This window comes from Brachionichthys hirsutus, chromosome 16, assembly GCF_040956055.1.
Source record: "Brachionichthys hirsutus isolate HB-005 chromosome 16, CSIRO-AGI_Bhir_v1, whole genome shotgun sequence".
Taxonomy (NCBI): domain Eukaryota; kingdom Metazoa; phylum Chordata; class Actinopteri; order Lophiiformes; family Brachionichthyidae; genus Brachionichthys; species Brachionichthys hirsutus.
The window spans coordinates 7,450,594-7,473,299 of record NC_090912.1 but is presented as its reverse complement, the minus strand read 5'-3'; the positions used below and the strand labels follow the sequence as shown (position 1 = coordinate 7,473,299).

The window sequence follows — 22,706 nt, the reverse complement described above, 5'->3', positions numbered from 1 at the left end:
GCTGCTTTCAGGAACACAAACCTTTAAAGTGAAAAGTTGTTCTCACAGAAGAGCACACCCCAAATAAACAATGCAGAAGTGTCTTCTCCTCGCACTAACTTAACCTAAACAAGTTTACTGACATGCGCCTCTTGCTGGAGAAGTAGATGCATCGCATCTTGAATGAATGAATGAATCTTCTGAAAGACGCCGGCATTTCGGGGAACAAACTTACGTGTTCTGAACAGTTTATGCTTTTTTTATTTTAATGTCTTTTTAGATTATAGGTTGTTTAATGAGGCAGCATGCAGGAGTAGCATGTGTGTGTTTGTGTGTGTGTGTGTGTGTGTGTGCTCGTGCATGCACAATTGTCCAGACAAGAATGAGAAAACACGCTCACACTTTTAGTGGGTACTGATGTGGATAAAAAAAGAGATAAAGATCTGTTTCTTTTTCCACTTGCATAGAGCATTATTTAATTTAAAAAGAATAGTCATACATTTATAGTTGACAAGATCAGTTTCATGGTACGATACACAATTACAATGACATAAATTCCCTTTAAAAAAACACAATACAATACACTGTATTTCAGCAAAACAATCTTTTTATATCAGCAGTGCAAAACCTTTTGTTGTTTCTCGAACATTGCAAATGATTCAACGCGAACACGTACTGGAATGGAGACGGAAATTGTGCAAACACACAAATGTAACAACAGTTAAAATTAAGATCTGAAACCCATTCGAGATTAAAAGCCACACATCCGTATTTTTCCAGGAATGTCGGTTCCTACTTTTGTCCCATGCATCTGTCAATCTGATGAAGCCGTCGATAATGGGTCCTTTTTATGCTTTCACATAAGACAGCAAAAACGTTCATCTTTCTTCTGTGGAGAGAATTTATAAGGAGTTGGAGACACGACGGCATCTGTCTTCTGAAAATGCAGAACATTTCAAATAACATTTGAAATAATGTTATTTGATGTGTTCCAAATGTTTGAAATGTTCCTCCAGAATAAACATCTCTATTTAAACAGTTCTTTGAGGAGGGGACTCATTGGACACGTCCTGAGTGATCCGTGGATGGAGGAATAAGCAATGCACCGATCAATCCTCCTCAGAAGAAGGCAACTGTTAGCGTGCGAGGTACTTAGTTATGTTTGACTATTCATAACAATGCTAGGTGGGGTTTTTTCTTTTTTTAAATTGCAGTTCTTGGTGTTGCATGAAGGAGCAGCGCTACGATAAAGTTTGTCCAATTCACAAGAATGTCTTGGTTTCTCGGTTGAAGAACCCTCACATGACTGTTTCAGCTTAGTCTGGATGAATTCTGTTACACCGCGACACAAACTATCATATGTCCACATGAAAACACACTAATGATGAAGATAAAACAGATCAGTCGGTCCACACTTGGACGCTTATGCCATTGTTTTCTGCGGATTAATCCTCAGCAAGGATGGTTTTTCTATGAAGGCTAGCAGCTCTCTGCGCTCTCAGTATCATGCAATCTGTAAATCTTGTTCTAAGCATGCATTCATTAATCTGTCTAAAAAAAAAACATACACACACAGTCTTTAAATGGCTAAATCTTCTGCTCTTGTCCAAGTGAGGAAATGGTTTTTAGTACCGTGAAAAATCACATTATTTACACCTGGCACCAACATGAAGAGGCATTTTCTATGGAGGAATATAAAGAAGCAAGGACAGTTAGTAGTTAGATAAGGCGCAAAAGGTTAGAAACCGAGCGGATCATTCTCTGATCGCGACAAAAGCAAAAACTCAAGTAATGAAATAAACCGACAAAGCACACACAAACAAACCCCCGTCACACACACGTAATAGTAGTGGTAGTATCACCGTCTTTAACTTCACTAAAAAGGTTTGGAGCTCACTTCCTCACCTGGAAGAATCAACATGGAATTCTTCTACCGTCTACTTTTTTTTCCATCACAAAAACAATGTCAACAAAGGCATGAATGACCCAGCAAAGACACACCGACATGATGCAGTAGTAGACGGGCTGGCACTGGAGGCTCAGCAACTGGTCCCTTGCACGTGTGTGTGTTGGATATCATCACATTCTGCTCCAACCTGTGGACAAATCTGCTTCCGAGTCCATATACTCAGTTCCAATGTGCACACACACACACACACACACACACACACACACACACACAGTTAACTGACAATGGGTGGACGGACTAGTCGATAAACTCTTATTTTACTTCCTCCAGTTCTCTGTGCAGTGCTGGAACTGGGCGAAGCTGAGGAAGACCTGCTCCAGTGATATTTGGCTCACGCAGTAGTCCTCAATGTGGTACTTCTCTTTGGCTGCCTCTAAAGTGCCAAACACCTACGACGGAGTGGAGAAGAGGCAGGGATCAATCAAGATTGCCTCATAAATCCTTGTTTCTTAACCATTTAAAATGCAATGCACTATTTTGTCCACCAGGGGACAGCAGCAGCTAACGTGTAGTAGTGTAAATAGAACAGAGTAACGTCAGCTACCTGGGCCCAGGTAAGTGTTTTGTCAGTCAAATGATAGTGCACCATTCCCTGGTGCTCATCCTTTAGTTGACTCCCTGTGTTGGAAGAAAGGCCTCACAGTTAGATTTCTGTTTAAATTATTATTCGTATTATTAGAAATGTTACTGTTATTCCATTCGACTTAACATTATTTTACATTTCAGATGCCAAAATCTATGCAAGCGCAGCTACAATAATGTAAACACATTTCCCATTCTAACTAGGAATGCAAAATGAATCCAGTCTTGTGTCTTTAGTCATGTTTATAGTTTTCACTACTGATGCCTCTGACCTGGGAAGGTATTTTCAATGAAGTCTTTGAACAGCTGCAGGTCGCTGACCTCCAGCTCAGCCTCGGCGTTCACTTTAGCCAGCAGGGTGTAGCCGCTACCAAACTTGCTCTTCAGGTGTTGAGGACTCCCGAGGCACTTGAACTGCCCGTTGACCATCACTGCTAGCCTGGTGCACAGGGCCTCGCACTCCTCCATGCTGTTCACGACACACATCGGGGGGAAACAGGTGAGGACATGAGTCCTAACCCAACATGACAAGACAAGTCTGCTCCAGTCAAAGCAATCTAGGAAAGACGCAGATGTTTTGCGATGCCGTTCTGCAAAGTGATACGCAAAACTGTAACTTTGGCGACTAGTGGCATGTCTGCAGGAAGAGAGAAGCCGACGCAGTAGGATGGTTCCTTCTGCGAGGTAGTAAAGTTGATAGTACCCAGCATGCACTATGAAGCTCACCTGTGAGAAGTGATTATTATGGCCTTTCCAGACTCCCTTGTGCGTGTAACAGCGTCCCACAGCAGCCTCCTGGCCACGGGGTCCATCCCAGTCGAAGGCTCGTCCAAGAAGATGACTGGAGGCCCGCCGATCAGAGCCATGCCTGCACTCAGCTTCCGCTTGCTACCGCCACTGCATATGTCAAAGGTGATGTTTCATTATCACAAGTATGATCCGCAGGCATTAAAAGAATTGGGAATACCTCTGTTGTTGTTGTTTTAAGTCAACTCACCTGTAGCTGCGGACCAGCTTATCAGCATGAGGCTCCAGCAGTAGAGACCTCAAGACATTCTCCACACAGCCAGACACGTACTTCTCCGGAATTCCCCGGAGCCTGGCATACATGCTGAGAGTTTCTCTTCCCGTCATGTGATCCAAAACGGCATCAAACTGCGGGCAGTAACCAATGCGCTGCTGCACCTGCAACCCAGAGATGCACGGCAGACTTCCTATGCTTGCGTCCAAATGTTGAATTAATGAAACAATTTATCCGTCAATGCGCGTCGTGTGTCCTTTCCCCTCCACCTCCTGTTCTCACCTTCTTAACGTCCCTCAAGATGCTGTATCCATCAATGTAGGCATCACCAGAGGTCACACTCTCATCGCCTGTCAGCATCTTAAAGGTTGTCGTCTTGCCAGCTCCGTTGAAGCCCAGGAGGCCGAAACACTCTCCTTTTGCTACGGCCAGACAGAGCCTGTCAACAGCCAGAAGAGGCTCTCCGTCGTTATATATCTGAGAGGGCGATAGAACATCAGTGAGTGCCATCATATCTCACACAGACACTTATTTCTTCCCTGTATGACTTCAAAGGCTTCAGACACACACACACACAGTGAATACTATCCCTGTGCTCCATACCTTGCTGAGCTCCTGCAGGATGAGGGGGCTGCCAACCATAGACTCTATTACAGGCTGACACTCCAGGACCCTCTTCCTCTCTTCGGCCACATCCCTGTCCTCTGGAAGCACGGCTGCATCCTCTATTAGAGGAATCTGAAGCACACATAATATAACAACACAATGTAAGCTGCTGACCCACTGTGGCAACGAAAGGACTGTCTGGTGCTTCTGTACTTTCGGCTTCAGGGGTCACCACAGCAAATCAACCTTCTCCACTTCACCCTGTCCTTTGTAGCGTCCCCTTTGTCTCTAAGCCGTCCATCATGGCTGGCCTCACCACTGTCTTGTAGACCTTTCCCTTCATCCTTGCTGACACTCTCCTATCACAGAGCACACCTGATACTTTCCTCCACCCGTTCCAGCCTGCCTGCACACCATTCTTCACCTCCTTTCTACATTCTCTCCATCACTCCACACTCTTGACCCGAGGTACCTGAAGTCCTCGACCTTCTTTACGTCTACTCCTTGTAACCTCACTGTTCCCCACTGAGATCTTCTCATTTACACACATACACTCTGTTTTACTCTTGCTCACCTTCATTCCTCTCTTTTCTAGAGTCGACCACTTCTCTAAATTCTCTTCTACCTGCTCTCACTGCAGATCACGATGTCATCTGCAAACATCATATTCCAAGGGGCTTCCTGTCTCACCTCATCTGTTAGTCTATCCATCACCATGGCAAACAAAAAGGGGCTCAGAGCTGATCCCTGGTGCATCCCACCTCTACTCTATGAGGTACCATGGTTCCTCCATTCCTAGCCGCCGGGCAAACGTTGCGTCCGTGGTACTCTTTTATCTGCATAAAGCCATACTGCTGCTCACAAATACTTACTTCCATCCTCAGTCTGGCGATGTGGTCTCTATTTTAAAAAAGGCTTAACACCGTTGTGTTACCTGCTCTCAAAATTCACTTACATGTTTGAATCTGCTGCCCAGAGAGGCAAGGAGTCGTCTCAGCGTGTGGACGAACTGCAGCTCAATGACAAACAGCAGAATAATGAAGACTAATCCCTGCACTGAGAAGGCCACAAGGAAGCGTCCCACACCAGGCTCCGACATGGAGAAGTAGTCATTCTGGTACGTTATGTCTGCATCACAAAAAAGAAATGTATGCCACATCATGTAAAGACAAAAAATACTGGGATAGAGAGGAAAACAGTTGAAAAATAGATTAAAGAAGAAAAAGTAATGATGTGTGACGATTGGTGTATAAAAATAAAATATGCAGCTTGAACAGTTAGATGGATACTCTCGTTATTTACTATAAATAAAATCCCATTAAAAGTGGGGATGATGTGCAAAACAAGCAAAGGGCTTTGTAATAACTGCAACAAAAAAATCCAGGCAGTACTTACTGAGGTACTTGCACGCTGCTTGGCTGATTATACTAGTCGGGCAAAATGAGAGGAACTCGTAGTTTTGGTAAAACTGGCTGAAGGACATGCCCAGGCAATAGTTAGGGAAGATCAGGAACACTTTGTCCAGTAGGTGGGAAAGGTGCTGCAGCTGCAACTCTGGAGAAGGAATTCACACGAAAGACCATCAGCATTTCATCATTTTCTATTCGAGCCACTTTTCCTGCTGTGGATAGCATCTTAGTCAAGTTCATGAATAGAAGCAAAACTCTTGGAAGCACCTCTAAACATTCTGGCTCCAGATGATCATCGAGATCACCAAAAACATAACATATAGCCATGGTGCCACGGGTAGGTGTTAAGAGAGTGGAGACAGCTACAACCAAATCGCCCATGCAGATGGCTTGGACAGCAACAGTGTATCGTATTTTCCTTCGTCAACAGCGATCTCTTAAAATATTCACAGTCTCAGTTTCGGGTCAATTTGACACAACCACCAATGACAGGAGCCTACATCTCCTTTTTTTCACCTGGGATGGCCATGATGGTGACAGCTAGAAATGTAGCTGTTCCGGAGATCACGTTGAAGATGGTGAGGCGGGTGTAGGCAGTAGCAGCAGAAGAAAAGAGGAAACTGAGCAAGTACATAAGAGGCACAACAGCCCAGCCATACAGCAGCAATAGCAGCAGCACATCCACCAGGTGGTTGTCGTCTATGAAAGCCTTGACTCCAAAAGCCTGGAATACCACCTGAGAGCATAAAAGAATAAGAGCCACTGTAAAACGCAACCATCAGTTTAATCCACGTCGTATTCGCCGCTTAGAAAAATCACAGCGATCTCTTTAAAACCTTTTATTCCAATAACAGTAGACGTCCTACTGACCAGCATGAGGAGACAGGGCAGCAGGAAGTTGACCAGGTCCCACAGAAGGGCAGAAAACCAAAAGTTAGACAGGTAGACGCCGCTGACCTGCTGCACGTGCTTGGACTTAATAGCGGACTCTGTCACAAGCAGCAGAGCAAAGGTGCTCGACAGGGAGGCCATGCCGTACATCAGGTTGATGGCAATGGCAAAGCCAGTCTTTCCCCTACGGATGGAGGACAAATAATGAGACAGGAAAGGGAAGAAAACGGTTGATTACAAGAGGAAAAATTCATAGACATTGAGAGAGGAGGACTTTAACGTAGACCACAATGCATCAGAAGGAATTGCTGCTGCTGGTGCTGCACTACAGCTAAATGGCTTAAAACCTAAAGCCACATTATGATCAAGTCTCTTAGTGTACAGTAGTCAGATGCTGCATTCACGCCAAAAGCAACAAACGAGGCGACACGCTTTCTGTGCCTTCGGATGGGTGTTAGTGACTCAGACATGGCTTTTCCAACATATCTGTCACTTCCACAACATATTCAATGTTTCAACGGCCGCGGCTAAAAAAAACAAGACGAGTGAAGCGGAATATCCCGCGATAACATTGGCAAAAATCAGTGTGACTGCAGCATGAGACGCCTGCTCACCACTCCCGTTTATACAAGTACAAAGCTTGTTATTAAAAATATACTTCTGCGTCGTCTCCACTCACTGTGTGAGCTGACTCCAGGCCATTTCAGACATGTTGCGCGGCATGGGGTAATTGCCTGTCTCGATGGAAGCGTTTGGCCCCGCTACTAGTTTGAATAGGGCGTTGTCCACCAGCATGAGCGCAGTGGCAGGTGTGTGGTAGCCCTCGTTGTTGAAGTAGGCCGTTACTGTAAACCGGTCGCTGCTGCCATCGAAAGAAGCGCCCACCACACAGCGCTCATTAAAACTGCCACCTTCTTCCTCTGCCTGTGTCAGGATGTAATCTGTAAAGTCTGTTTGTGGAGCAGGAGAACGGGGACAACAGGTCAGTAAATGCTAAGCTAAGCAGCAAACCCATGTCCTCATAGCCTGCCAGCAGACCTACCGGTGACGTTGGTTAACTGACCCAGCTGGGCAGAGAGCTGCGAACCGTACGCGTTTGCCATGGCAGAGGCTAGGGGACCCGTTGTGGGTTGCAGAGCCACAGGGACCTTTGTGGGACCGTAACGCCTTAGTGCCAGCTTCAGATAAGGACTGTTGTGCTGGTTAGGAAGGCTGCGTGCAACAACTAAGGCCACAACCGTGAAGATTAACGGGACCAGGAACTGAGCCACCATGACCTTCCAGTTTCTCCAGCTGTACAGCGCCCTTTTCAGGAACATGGCATAAAACTGCTGCAGTTGTAGTCTGACCTGATAAGGGAGAGGCAATGAGACAAACACGTGTAAGCAGTCGTAACTATATATAGAAATCATGACGTTCCATTTGTCCCTCGTCTGATCTCACCCCGGTGTTCAGCTTGATGTTGGAGCAGTCCTCAGAGATGAGCGTGCCGCTGTCGGTGAAGTCCGTCACGTCGGTCATGCCGCTCATGCTACTGGAATCGTCTGCGGTCCAGTCATTGGAGCGTCTCTCGTGCTGGTACTGCAGTGCTGGCAGCTCGATTGCTTGGATGTCCAAACTAGAATCCACCAGTTTTCCAACTCTGGACACACAAATCAACACTTGGCAGTTACCCACCGTCATCCTGGATGCAAGCACAAACTGTTGCTGAGTATTTGTCAGGCACCAACCAGAGAATAATTTTACAATAGGTTACAGCAAAATGAGTGGCAGCATCCAAAGATGTTGCTAAAATTGGCGCAAAGCAAAAATGTCATCAAGTTTCAACAAAATCTAAATCCATCTGGTAGTTCATGCAAGATGGACTGAAATGTTGGAAGAGGAAAAGAAAAATCCTGATGCACTTCGCATTTTAATAGGTCTTTCCAAAAACATACAAACTAATGGGAGCATGTTTAGCCCACATTACAAAACATCAACATCAGAAGACTCAGATCTCGGGAAATGGCCATCAGTTATTAAGGATTATAATAAAATGAACAAGGCAGTAATATCCCTCTCTGACAAGTCAAATCCTTTTACTTCTAGAAAAATGCTCAAAATCTCAAACAGCTTCTTTTGGCGACGCGTTTGCTCTTCTGCAACATTTACGGACAGGAAACACTGATGGAGGCTCAGCATGTCTCGTAAATAATGAGGCTGAAGAAAGCTGGCAGCTCCAGTTATTAAAAGTTGCATGCAGAGTTAGCGGTTAGCTCTCTTCAGCTCATCGCCACAGATACACAACCTGCCCAAAAAGGAAGCCGAATTAATGACTCGGGAAGCAGCGGGCCGCTGAGACTGAGACTGAGATGAGAGGAGATGACAGTATTGAAACATCCTACCTTAAACATTACAAATATTTATTTCAGTATTCTGGCTTAAATTTGTGCCGAATTAAAATCAGAGGAGAGTTACGACTTGAATTTTATTCTACTGATATTGAAAATAAATGTAAAAAAAAAAAAGCTATCTCACACACCCATGTAATATTTAGCCTACCTGAGGAAAACCTCTTCCATAGTGGTTACTGAAGCTCCGTAGCTGGCAATGCCCAGCTTCTCTCTGTTCATCTCCAGCTCAGCAAACAGCAGCTCAAACCTGACAAAACGACATACATCAAGATTTACTAAATAATCTAGAACGATTTAGCACCGTCTTTTTCCCTGATTCCACTGCATTTGGAAATGGAACCAACTGTAGTTCTAGTTCATTATTCCTTCAGATACGCATTGATCCATTTTGGGGAATTATCCTGCAGCTGCATCTAATCGGTGGTCTCGCTCTGCTTTTCCAGACCAGCTCGCATTTTTCGCCGCGTTATTCTCAGTGTACATTGTATGGGGGGAAAAAAGGTCAAAACGACTCACCTACTGGTGCTTTCTTTGGGCAAGATGTAAGACAGCTCTGCCCCAGCACTGCTCTCTAGTGTTGCATTAGGAACATACATGTGGACAAGGTGGGAGATCTCAGACACGTTACAAAGCGCATCCTTTACGATCACCATGTGGTACCCGGCACCTGTTGAGCAGACAGCAATGGGCCTAGCCTGTAAGACGTGCAGTGCAGCTACTAAAGCCTTGTGGAACTCCGTTCTCCACTTACCATACTTATTCTTTAGGAACAGCGGTGACCCGCAGCACTGCAGCTCTCCTCCTGCCATGATGGCAATGCGGTCGCCGAGGAGGTCGGCCTCATCCATGAAGTGTGTGGTGAGCAGGATGGTGCGGTCGCGCTTCTCCCCTTGCAGAAGATCCCAGGTGGCACGTCGGGCGGATGGGTCCATGCCCGACGTGGGCTCATCTAGCATCACGACCTGGGATCGACAGAATCAGGGAAGAGGTTAGATCGGATGTGGTTAAAGCAAAGGAAGGACGGAACAAATAGGAGAGGGAGCAACACCTTGGAGTCTCCAATGAGAGCAATGCCAATAGAGAGCTTTCTCTTCATGCCACCAGAGAGGGTCTTGGAGCGAGCTTTACACTTGTCTTCAAGGTTCAGGATACGGATGATCCGATCCACCTCATCTGGAATCTTGTCTTTGGAGTAGCCTTTCAGCTGGATATCAAGCACATCAGCACATTAAGTAAGCCGTACTCTCGCCCAGACCCCGGACGCTTCTTCCACAACGTCAGAAACAGACAGACGTATACGCTGTGAGTGTACCTGCGCGTAGAAGAGCAGGTGCTCTCTGACAGTAAGGTTATCAAACAGCACGTCGTGCTGAGGACAGAGCCCCAGGCTGCGGCGGATCAGAGCCATGTCCTGACAGATGTCCAAACCGTTGATGTAGGCCCTGCCACTGGAGGGGGGGAACAACCCTGCGACCACAAGCACAAATTAAATCCTTTGATGTTTGCAAAGCATCCGTGCTTGTTTGTGCGACACGCGCAAGCGTGTTTAAGCTGCTCACCTGTCAGCATGGACAGAGCTGTGGTCTTCCCAGCGCCATTGTGTCCGAGCAGCACCGTGATCTGTCCCTCGAACATGTTCAGCGTAAGATCCCTCACAGCATGCCGTGTCTTTTTACCCATTCTGAATTCCTATACAGCAGAAAAATCCAGAAGAGCAGAATAACTTTATTACACGACCTGTCTTCACCCCTGATTCAGATTTGTTGCCGAGACAGGATTTGTTTGACCGTATGCTTATGTCTACTTTATAAAAACCTGTAAATGACGGCTCCATTTATAAAGGTTAACACCAACACCAAATTATTGCTCTCCAAAACAATTTTAGAGATGTGCAAAATACTGGTCTCTTAATCTTAAACCAGATAAAAAAATATCTTTCAACGTTAAAGAATTATAACATCCAGACGTCTTTACAGGAAGAGAACAGGCGACCCAATAGGTCACTGTGTCCAATTAGCTGCTCACCTTAGCGAGGCGTTTAATCTTGACCCCGGAGACTAGTCCACCTGGTTCCTCCTCTATAAACTCCCCTTTCAGAGCCTTTTCTGCATCCTCCTCTTCCTCTTTCTCACTCACCAAAGCCACACGAGGACTGCTGCACCAGTACGAAGGCTGCGGTTAGAGAATTGAGGAAAAAAGTAAAGCATAGACAAACATGTTTTTATTTATTTTTTAAACTGGGACAAATAACTGCAAGATTCCATATATGATTACAAAATTCCTAAAAAAAATACAAATACTAGTTTAGAACGAATTTCATCAGATGTACAGACCACACTGTGACAACAAGATGTCTATGTTCTAATTAAAACCGCTGCAAGATGTGTGTGTGTGTGCATATGTCTAAAGGCCAGCTCTGAATCTTACCAATAGAAAGAAATAAGATGGTCGAGGCATTCCGTACTCCCCAGGAAAAACTGCCTCTACGTACCAGGCCACCAGCCCATAGAGCACAGAGTCAAACAGCAGCAGGGCCAACACCTGGGCCAATGAGAAGTCGTCATCCACGGTCACAGGCTCGAAAATATTCGACCACTGAATTCCTATACCTAACGGGGGGGTGGAGATTAAAGAAGTAATGTTAAAGTCGGCTCAAAGAACAGAACTGATCATTAACTTTGTGACCAAAATCTCATTTCACCTTTGCCTTCAAACATTCCTATGAGTTGCGATCCCATGGCCATGGCCACGTTGGAGATGAGGCAGGCCGACACCTTCTGGCTGTGGCTCAGTATGTCGTAGCGCGGCCACAGGAACAAATAAGGCAGGTAGCTCAGGAAATAGATGAAGCCGCCAGCTGCTGCTGCCACGTTGGCTGAAGTTGGGCAGAAAATGAATCACAAGTTGAAGGGATGCTGGACAAAAAGGCAGATGTATGGAGCAGTAAATAATTGAAAACAATAGTTTCTATAAAACTCGTTTCAATGACTGAATAAAAATGTCTGAGTGTTATTCAGAAGGTCATGGAGGAGGACAAACGGCTGCACACACTCGTACACTGCTGTTTTGACACGGTTTGAAAAAAGGAAAATGGTCGCACTAAAGCGTCCTCTCACTTGGGCGTCATAGCAAGAATATTTGTTGCTGTTCTGTCCACAAATCATCACAACCCCATTAAAACGATTCATTCCTAATTTAACGTGCTTTGATTTAGCAGCTTTGAGTTTACATGTAGCGCCCCAGGAAGAACGACATGATGATGCAGCATCTTCAGTTATCAGCAAGCTCAGCAGCAATCGATGAGCTTCTCGTTGGTCAGGCTCTCACGTGACCGTCTGGACGCTGATTTAATGGCACAAACACAGGCCAGGCTGTGACATAACCAGGAAGGTAGGGAGATGAAAAGAAGAGCAGGGCAAGTTCTTGAAAAAAAAAACCCACACCTCCTTATCACAACAAAGCAAAAAATGACACCCATTTTGTAATATTTTGTTAAGCGTTAGATTTACAAGATTAATGAAAAGAGGAAATCGACACATGGCGGATGTGTTTAATCATGATGGCCTCCCATTATCGCTGTAATCTTCATTACATTGAGCCAACAGCTGGATAACCAGAATATAAATGCTTGTGTTCTAGTGATATGCATTGATTTCCAACTATTCAAACACTCATTCATTGTATTTTTTTTTTTTAAATCAATAGGTACACAAGATTGTTTTGTAGCAAAACATGTTTTTCCCTGCACCTGGTGGTGATGGAGCTGCACCACCAGAAGGTGGAGGCAGCACGCCAGCCCCGACACCAATAGATTAGCAGTCAAATAATGTTGAAAGACTTTAACACGAATTTCTCTTTTGCTCGTTTAAATGCACAACTATTTTGCAAAAAGATTTCATCAAGGTTGACACCTCATTTAGAATTAAAAATGTGCACAAATAAGGAAAATAAAGAGGACGAGAAAGGACGGGCGATGTCTCAATAGTTTTCTTCGTGTTTACATTGGTCAGACTGGAAATGGGAAGAGCTAAAAAATAAATAAATAAGGCTCTTAAGAGAAACCCTCCATGCATGAAATGAGACCATGGAGTGTGAAAGCAGTGGAAGCTCTGCTCTTGTGAAGTCAATACAGCAACATAACTCCTTTAATCCTTGTATGTTTGAAAGTGTAAATCTTTAAGCCGTTTTTGGCATGTTCTTGCAGGGATTGCACCTTTAAATTGCTGCTTTTATGCTTAGGAATAGGAACAGCGAAGAGGAAGCAAAACAAGAAGCAGAAACTTTGACACACATCTGATAGACCGCGAAGCAAGAGATTTGGATACGACGGCGTCAATCAGAAAAGAGGACAGGCACAGAAACATACCACGTGAGAAGAAGGTACTGATCATGAAACTGAAATTGATGGTGGCGATGGTGAAGACGAGCAGGAAAACATAGACCAGCGTGGGGTCACTGTAGGTCAGCACTGCTCCGTTAGGGCTCACCTAAGAATAACAATAATAGAATAGAGCGTTACAATGTTACGTTACAACATGCTGAGGCACGTTTACGGTCAATAAACCAATAATCAACACCTGCACTTGTACAATGTGACTATGACAACTATTGTTCTGTAACTACATTGGTCAACAAAAGCCAAGCATGTTATTACAATAACACGGTTGTGATTTGCTTCCTATTTCCATTTCCTTTACAGCTACAGTCCATTTTCCAGCCTTTCCTCTCGGCTGAAGCTTTCACAAAAGAATTGTGAGAGCACCGAAACCTTTAGACGAAGTGTTCAGAGCTCCAGCCTAGCTATATATCTTCACACAAAGTAAATACATAGTTCAGGCATTTCAACTAAACGCCAGTGGTAGGTTGGAAGGAGTAGTTAAGAGTTTTTGATGAACAAAAAGTAAAAGTAAAAATAGCACAGTTTGAAAATACTTTTGACAAGGCCAACGTTGGAAAAAAAGACTGATTATTAAAAGATAATAATCTTCTGCCCTTTTATTATTATTACTAATGCATTAATTTAAAAGTAGGGTTTTACTGTTGTCAGAATTATTGTCTTTTAATCTTCTGATTACTGCCTACAGCTATCGATCAACTGTTTAGTGTTTGCCAAAGAAAATCTAAAAACAGTGAAAAAACCTATTATGAACTGCACTAAATGGATTATAAATTTATAAACTTGTAATTATTGTATGCAAAAATCTAATTTGAGACTAAAGCTGTAACTAAAGGTATAAGGTACATGAAAAACGATCCTATTAATACATATGTAATTTAGTAACTCTTACATTCCACCGCTGACACTACTGTACGTAGTGACGGCATCTCTTTACTGATCTAAGGAACTATTTGAACAAGCAGGGGAAGGCCTTTTGAGCTGGAATGTTGCTCAATGGCTGCAAACCGACCTGAACACAGAGGAGCAGCGTGACGAAAAAGACTGAAATGGAGAGGAAGAGGAAGAACATGAGGAACCAGGCACTCCAGTGGAGCCAGTTGCTGAGACCCATCATCCTCATGTACTCCTGAAACGCACAAGAAAAATAAAACAACAGGTGATGAAGAGTCAGGTTATCTATTTTTGCTACGACCCATATGAAAGCACACAAACACACCTTGAGCTTCTTTTCCTTCTCCTGCACCACGGCTCGTACGATGTTGAGGGAGGTGTAGGTAAAGCTGAGTACCAGTAATAAGGGCAGTTGGTTCTGAATGGCCAAGATGAAGACGTCATATAAAAAAGGGGGGTAAGGGAACCGTGACAGGACCACTCGGGTCTGTGCCAGCAGAGAAGAGGCAGCGGTGTCGTTGTGGGTGAACATGATGGCTAAGTTCACTGCATGCTGCACGGCCAGGAAAGCCTCTCTGAAATAACCTTAGAAAAGAAAAGAGATATTACCGTATTGGCCCGAATATAACACGATGTTTTTTGCATTGAAATTAAGCTGAAAAAGTCGGGTCGTGTTATATTCGGGGTCTAGAATTATACCCATTCTGAACGCTAGATGGCGCCAGATATCGTTACAACGAATGGTGAACTGAACTCCCCAGGCCAAAGCAAACGCCTATCATTATTTTATTGCAATGCAATAGGAGGAAACGGAGTTTTGTTTAACAGTGCAAGTAAAATAAAGCAGCTTCAGTGATTCAGCACGTCTGGCCGGCGTCCATCTTGTGTTGCTGCGCTTCAGCCATTCATTTACAAATGTGACTGCACTTTAGTTCACATATTTAAATGTTCAGATATTAAGATGTGAGACAGTTTTTGCATGATTTGAATGTGGCAAAATAACATGCTTTTTCTCTCGAATTTATTTTTATAATCATTTGTTTCAGATGTACTGTAATTATTTTCTGTATAAAAATTGAAATTGGTGTTCAAAAAGTATTTTCTCAAACTTGAGTCTTGATAAAGAGGGGGTCGTATTATATCCGGGGTCGTGTTATATTCGGGCCAATACGGTAATACTAAAGACAATATGCTACCTATCAAAATTAATCTGGGTCCAAAATGAAGACTCAAAGCACAAATCCTAACAAAAGGAAGCTTTCCACACTGCAAAGATCAAAGTCAAAATGGATAAGAGGCTCACCAGGCGTGCCCCCTTCCTTTTCGTGGCGTTCCCTCGGTCCTGGTATTTGAACAAGAGGAAAGAGGCTGTGTGTGTGCCAGTCCAGGTCACTGTTCAGGGACAACTGCGACTTCTCCCTGAGCGGAGCGTTGCGTGGGCTGAATGAGAAGCGCAGATGGTAGCTCACCTGCATAGAAAGGTAAGACTAACATGATGGCACTACCAGAATACAAAGCCTCTGCCAAGTCCGAGAACAAGAATTCTACTCTTTGGGAAAGAATTGTGAAGTTGCATCACGTTCAATTATTTGGTCTGTAAAAAAATGTATTCCCCCCTCACTATTTCTCAGATGCCAGAGGGAGAATCTTCCCATTCCAAAACTCAAAGGCCCAAGAAGCTGAAAGCAACAAATGTGGAATGTTTTCCTTTAAAAATGAAGGAAACAACTGATTATTTAAAAAATCGACCCCTCGGTTCATTGATTAATCATGATAGATCCCGCGTCTGTGACGGTGTGTGTGTGTGTGTGTGTGTGTGTGTGTGCAGTATTTTACCTTCAAGGGCAGAGATCCATCGCTATCATTGAGGGGGTGCTCAAACACCACAGCAGCCAGCAGCTTTGACGAATGACGGTCATTTCTCACAAAGTTCTCAAACTGCTCCTCTGTCTCAAAATCAAACACTGAGAGAAAACACACACACACACACACACACACAGAGAAACTTTAGCTGTGGAGTGGTATGCATCTCACCGTAGTATGTTTTCATTCCAATCTCTTTAGACTTTGGTTCTCAACAGACTGTCAGCATCCTGATTTCTGGGCTAATGACACCAGTACGATGGGTCACATGTTCAAGGACAGGTGAATAACCCAGATATTAGATGGCACAAAAAGGGAAATACATATAAAGCTGGGCGGCATAAGATAATTAATAATGCCAAATAATACAGCGTGACAAAAAAAACCCAGACAGCACGAATGAACGAGAACTGGACAACGAGGGACATTTAGTCTTGTTCATAAAAAAGGCAAGTCTTTTTATTCCACTAATCAGACACGCATGAAGGTATTCCAAGTCTGATACAGGATGTAACACACGGGGACTAAGGTCAACATCTGGACCAGTTTCATAAGGTCAATAGAGACCACACAGAGGGTCAACAAAATGATTCTTGTCTGAAAGCTATTTTAATGCTATTAACCCTTCAATTCAAGCCAAATTTTGACTAAGGTCAAGTGTAGTGCAGGAATATATGATTTATGATGATCATCACATGCCACTCTTTCACAATCCACCATGTAAAACTTATACAAATAATTTCGAAACACTCAGAAAGCCCCAACCCACAGTAGTCCAGTTCCCCATTATAGCATGGCTCCGGAAAGAACCAGTATCGCGATAGATTGAAGCCTGCCTCTTTAGTCTGGAGTCAGTTACCTCCGCCAAGGAGGTTTTGTTTTTGATGCCGTTTGTCTGTTTGTTGGCAGGATTTCAGAAAAACTGCTAGTTGGATTTTGATGAAAAACTAAATCTAAAGATGGATCTCGGTCTAATCTTAGATCCCATTACATTTTGAGAGTGATCTGGATCACCCGTCTGGATACAAAAAAAATCTGGATCTTCCCATTCCCAAAATTGGATGGTAAATTAATTAAATGATGCCCCTATGTGGAAAGACTACCTAACTTTCGTTTTTAATTATTGACAATGTTTAAATATGGAACGAGGGCAATAACAAAACATGTATACCAGAACCTCTGGCAATGAATTCTAATATGGTGATGACCAGAAAGAACATAGTGCTGTGGGTATTAACCAAAAATGACCTATCAATATTCTCTAGATTTGGTCTACATTAACCAGAATAGCGCTCAGAGAGCACAGACCTCCGCCAAGCAGCTCATTCCCCTCATAATTAGATTTACACCGTCCACATGGTGATCTGGATCATCACCAAAAGGTTCTAAATTGTTCTTAGTATCTTCATACACCAACCATGAAAAGTAAAAGTTAATCGGAGTTGATGTGTATTTTTCAAAAATGTTTGAATCCGTAAATGCGGCTTTCAATCTTAACATTTTTGACAAGTTTAAAAAGCATTTTTATAGTGGCTGGCCAATTTAAATAAATGTCAAAAGTCATCGCACACCTCTACATACACACACACACACACGTAGGGTGTGGCCCGCTTGCTATCCGGAGGGCTGTTTCTTGTGGAACCTGTATTCCCAGCTCTGTCCTGAATTACAATTGTTGTCAAGGATCAGGAATTTGTTTCACAGTTGGGATGATCCTCCTCCACCTTAATCATTCTTAATAAACCAATGTTGCACAGAAGCTGCCGCACATTTTCTGTTCAAGCGCTACCAACCTGAGTGGAGTCCCAGTCTGCGATTCACATGATCTGCCAGTTTATGCACCGTAGTGGAGTTCCCGGGCACGTAGGCCAGCTTCAAGTCCTTAAATAAGATGCTAGGAAGGCCGTCGATGGCGAAGCTCTCATAGTCCGTGGTATTTGGGTAGTCCTGAAAAGACACCTTCTGACGTAGCACGATGAGCATGCCAGAGAAGAGCAGAGGTAGGAGTATTTCCACCAGAGTCACCAGGATTTGACGTTTCTGGACAGTTGGAATAGATATGAGAAGCCATCAGTCAATTCTAGGCTTTGAAGGAAGGTAAGAGAAGAGTAGAGACAGACAACACAACGAGACTATATAGTCATGATTTTAAGTAACACAAAACTACTGTGTAAATGAACAAATGCCTTCATATTCCAATCAAAACCAAGACATGAAAAAAGGACACAAATGAATCCAAAGACAACAACGTTTCAGTTTTAACATACTATGAAAATGGCAGCTACAAATGTTTGAAATGTTTTTTCAAGAATAGGAAATCAATATATTCTTTTCCACACCATTCTGAATTCAAGGTAGAGCATTTCGCAGGTAACAGACATCTAGATCTCGGCACTGAACCAACTGACCTAAATATCTTAGAGTCTGAGGCAAAAAGGCCACATAGACAGCGGCGCAACGATAACCCTGGGAGGATTTGAGGAAACTGCTAAGTAAAAACAGGCTGTAACCTAGAAATCATTCATCTCAATTACTTTGGCGTGACCGTGTTTATTGAGGAAATCTAAAACAAAAGCAACTGAACGTGTTCCTAAAATCTGAGGCTCTCATCCAAGAGGCTTCATCTGTGCTGCAGCTGAGGAAGAGAGGAAAGCCTCTTGGATGAAGCTGAACCTTCTACCGAGCTTACAAAGAAACCCAAATGCTTTGAAGTCAACCCAGGAGGATTAGCGTGACATGGATGAATGCGAATCTACAAAAACATTTTATTACAAAGTTGAAACAAATTTAGTATTACGGTACTATAAATGTGTTTATATAAGGAGTTTAAAAAAAAAAAGCAAAACAGATATTTTCCTCGCCTGGATGATTGTGCTCCCATTTTTAGAACAACGTAAAAACTGGACTCTAATAAAAATATTTAAAAAAAATAAGACAAAATAAAACTGTGTTCAGTTGTCTGTGGGGGGCAGAAAAAACAGAAATGCCCCAGAAATACAGCGTCATTAAAAAAAAAAGTATTTTTTTAAACATAGCCTCAGTGTCAAAATGCATCGCAGTGTACGAGAGAGATGGACATGCTAAACCGCAAGGCTGGGTAATTTCTTCCTGCTTAATGGCGTCCGCTCTCAGACAATAAACTGGAACAGCAGCAAGTGGATGAAGTGTGTCGGAGAAACGACGTCACCGCACGCCTTACTGTACAGCAGAATACAACACAAAGGTCAACTCGCATTAACCTTTGGAAATTGTGCAAGCGACCGCTCGTATGGCCGTCTCATTCTGCAAGCCTATTTATGACACCTGGTGAGGTTATAACTTAATAAAAACTGTCATAAATGGCCTCTGCTGTCTAAATACAACCACCTATGACATTAAACAGTCTCAAACAACGTTCACCTCCCACTAAAACTCACCTGCTGGAGGGAATTCTTCCACACCAAGAGTCGAAACTGTTGCACGATGGCCATGGTGAACAATAGACAGGGCAGAGTCCAGTCAGGGCTGTTGGATGGCTAGAATACACAAAGAATGAGGTATTTTTAATGCCACTGTGTCATTATCTGAGCCATTTGCGCTTACAGGAAATGCAAGTCAAAATGGGACTGTCTGGGATTTCACACCGGAGTAGCTGACGTCACTTTCACGCCGTTTTTAGGGGTCATTCATTCTATTATCGCTGCCGCTGAATTCAGAAGACTTTATTTTCTCCACAATATCCTTTAAATACGTTCTCGATAAAGTAAACAACAACAATAATAGTCGTAAACATGGTAAACCTCGTCCATCTCAACCTTCTTGCCATGAAACCGCAAAAAAGCATTGATCCCCTCTGATTGGTCCAACGCAGCAAACTAAGCGTCCTGATTGGACAATACACCTGCTTGTCACTCCCTACGAATGCTAATGAGGAAACGAGAAAACAAAGACAGGTATTTTCAAATTACAATGTGTTGAATCCCTGAGCAGATTAAATTCCACATAGCGTTAAGCGCTAATTGCTTTTTACAGGGTTTTATGACATTATTAAGACTAATTACCTCGACTGACAGCTGGCCTCGGCACGGGAACTCCGCGAGATGCGATCCCTCTTCCTGTTTGAGGTGAAATCGAGTCCCCCGTTTCGTCCTACGCCGATAACGAAGCCATCACTGCAGGGCTTCTTCCTTCGTCCAACTATGGAGGCTCTGTTAGCGTAGATGGCGGCGGTGCCGTCTGGTCCAAGTTCTCCGCTCTAGCTCGCTGCAAACATTCACGGAGCGAAACGCAGCGACGAGCGTCAACAAAGCGCTTCTCGTGATCTGACTGGTGGAGCACCGGGTCACGTGATCTCCACAGCTCGCAACATCTCATCACAAAGATATTATGACTTAAAATGTAGTCATTTTATTTAATTAATTTAGGATTAAGTGCTATTCGCTTCGATTTTTATTCAGGACAGCCGTGTTCCCACGTAAAACAATAAAATAAAATTGGGTCCATATTCACGTAATCGAAAGACGCACGAGTGACGTGTTTTTTAATGAATGAATTTGAGAACCAAAATATAGTTTTGGCCTGGAAAAGACAGAATTATCAATCAGCATCAGTCTCAGTGCTCACACGCACACACACACACACACACACACATCGCGTTTGATGTGACTGGCTTGATGATTTCTTGTTTACACCTTTTATTTAAATCTCTAAAACACAAATACTACACACATGTATGCCTCAGGTAATCCCACTATTCTCCATGATTAAACATTTTTGTCTCTAATTTGGTCAAATCCAAGAAATGTTTAATTGGGAAGAAAAGTAAATTTTGCAATCACCCGAGTCTCAGTAGTTTCATTCACTCATTTTCTCAACTACTTAATATGAAATCCAGGTCGTAGGATTCACAGGAGCCTACAGGCAAAAGGGTGGGTACACCCTGGACGAGCCGCCAGTTCATTGCAGGACCACACATAATCATTCACGCACACACCTACGGACAATTTAGTGTGTTTTTGGTGGTGGGAGGAAGCCAGAGAACCCAGAGAGAACCCGGAGAGAACCCAATCATACAAACAAACTCCTCACAAAAAGGTCCCAAGTTGGGCTTGAACCTGTGACCTCGGTGTGAGGCAACAGCGCCACCCACTTTGCCACCAAAGAAAATGCATTTGTGTAGTGTCAAAGGAATATAAAAAGGTACTTTCCGTGTTTTGTTTTATTTGAATTTGATAATTTGATAAAAATGCATACATATTTACATCACCGGTATATTCAGGAAACGCTGTATTGGAGAAAAACACAATGAAAACTGGCTTTTTGGAATGAAGCAGTACAATTCAAGTAGTGACACATTCTTTGTCTTACCCAATTCATACATATACCACGTACATTTATAAAAACACAGGCGTTAACCAGTCTAGCGTAACAGCTTAAAATGTACAGTCAGTCACGATCATTTTACGCCTTACTTAATCGATGTTCTGAATAAGGACTATAGTCCAAAAGGCCCCGCAAAATAACAATTTCTTTTTAGTGTCGAATTTTCCTTTCACTCTAAGAGGGAAGGCACATTCAAGAACACTTTGAGACTGATTGTTCAGGCAGGAATTTGGTTAAAAGTCACTGAATGGCACTTCTTTGTTCTTAAAAGTGCTCGACTTAATTAAATTGGAGGAAATGCGGGTAAAGTATAACTTTTCGACATGTCGCACTGACGGCTCCATGACAGGTCAGGTGAATTCAATGCATGTAAAGCACCAAGTCATTATCTTTATGATAAGCTACGGTTTATACAATAATTATTCAGCTGGCGATTCTTTGTTAGTTCCATTATCGGTATTCCCTGTTTTCTGAACTGCTTTGTCCGTTACCGGGTCGCGGGCCGTGCTGGAGCCTATCCCAGCAGTCTACGGGCGAGAGGCGGGGCACACCCTGGACAAGCCGCCAGTTCACCGCAGGGCCACACACAGACAATCATTCACACACACTCACACGCCTATGGGCAATTTAGTGTAACCGATTGACCTAATTTGCATGTTTTTTGGGGGTGTGAGGAAGCCGCAGAACCGGAGAGAACCCCCCCATGAGCATATAGCGCGCGTCGGTTAAATACCGACAGCACCGCTGATGAACAGGCACACGCTTCAAGTAGACTAGTAAAAGACTAATTTCACAGCTCTGGTTTTATATTCCCCTGAAAAACACAAGACTACGCCACGACCCTTAACAAAGACACATAGAACTGAGGCGTGGCGCTCACACAAACCATGTTTCTTATGCTTTAAATGGAGGCATTTCCATCGGCGAGACGACAGTCATCGCCCATTGACGATTCATCAAATACAAGATGACTCTTGTACAGACAGTGCATATCAGAAACTGGGAGAAAGAAAGAAAAACAACCATAGTAGCACAACGCCAATATTAAGATGTGCCCACAATATAATCTAAATTACATGATAACATTTCCAATTTAGTTTAGTCTGAGATAGATTGTTGTAGGCGGTAAAAACAAAAGATATTTTGTTATTGGAGTACCAGGGCCCCTGAGGAAGGTAGAGTTTCCGGGAGGTATTTCTTTACCCCACGCCTGCAGACGTGTAAATGAAATGCAACATGGGGAAAGTTTATACCAGGCAATTCAAAGTTATCTTCCCTTAATTGTCCTGAAGTTCAAAGTCTCTTGATCTTTTGGCAATGTATGAAACCAGCACAGACTGCA

The 22,706-nt window shown here is 43.4% G+C and overlaps 1 protein-coding gene across 1 annotated transcript; it reads right to left on the bottom strand.

The window, feature by feature from the left end:
- Nucleotides 1-566: 566 nt before the first annotated feature.
- abca3b (ATP-binding cassette, sub-family A (ABC1), member 3b) lies at nt 567-19,473 on the bottom strand. The gene is made up of 31 exons (XM_068749622.1): nt 19,420-19,473; nt 17,797-18,043; nt 15,977-16,104; nt 15,444-15,609; nt 14,466-14,725; nt 14,259-14,375; nt 13,217-13,337; nt 11,552-11,725; nt 11,278-11,459; nt 10,876-11,022; nt 10,410-10,539; nt 10,163-10,317; nt 9,899-10,054; nt 9,602-9,812; nt 9,367-9,517; nt 8,999-9,097; nt 7,901-8,099; nt 7,500-7,806; nt 7,137-7,407; nt 6,437-6,641; nt 6,083-6,302; nt 5,553-5,711; nt 5,113-5,285; nt 4,155-4,289; nt 3,834-4,028; nt 3,528-3,715; nt 3,257-3,427; nt 2,803-2,999; nt 2,493-2,566; nt 1,885-2,337; nt 567-868 (listed from the first exon to the last, which is right to left on the bottom strand). The coding sequence occupies exons 1-30, from the start codon at nt 19,471-19,473 to the stop codon at nt 2,206-2,208; spliced, it is 5,124 nt and encodes a 1,707-aa protein (XP_068605723.1). The 3' UTR covers nt 567-868; nt 1,885-2,205.
- Nucleotides 19,474-22,706: the final 3,233 nt, after the last annotated feature.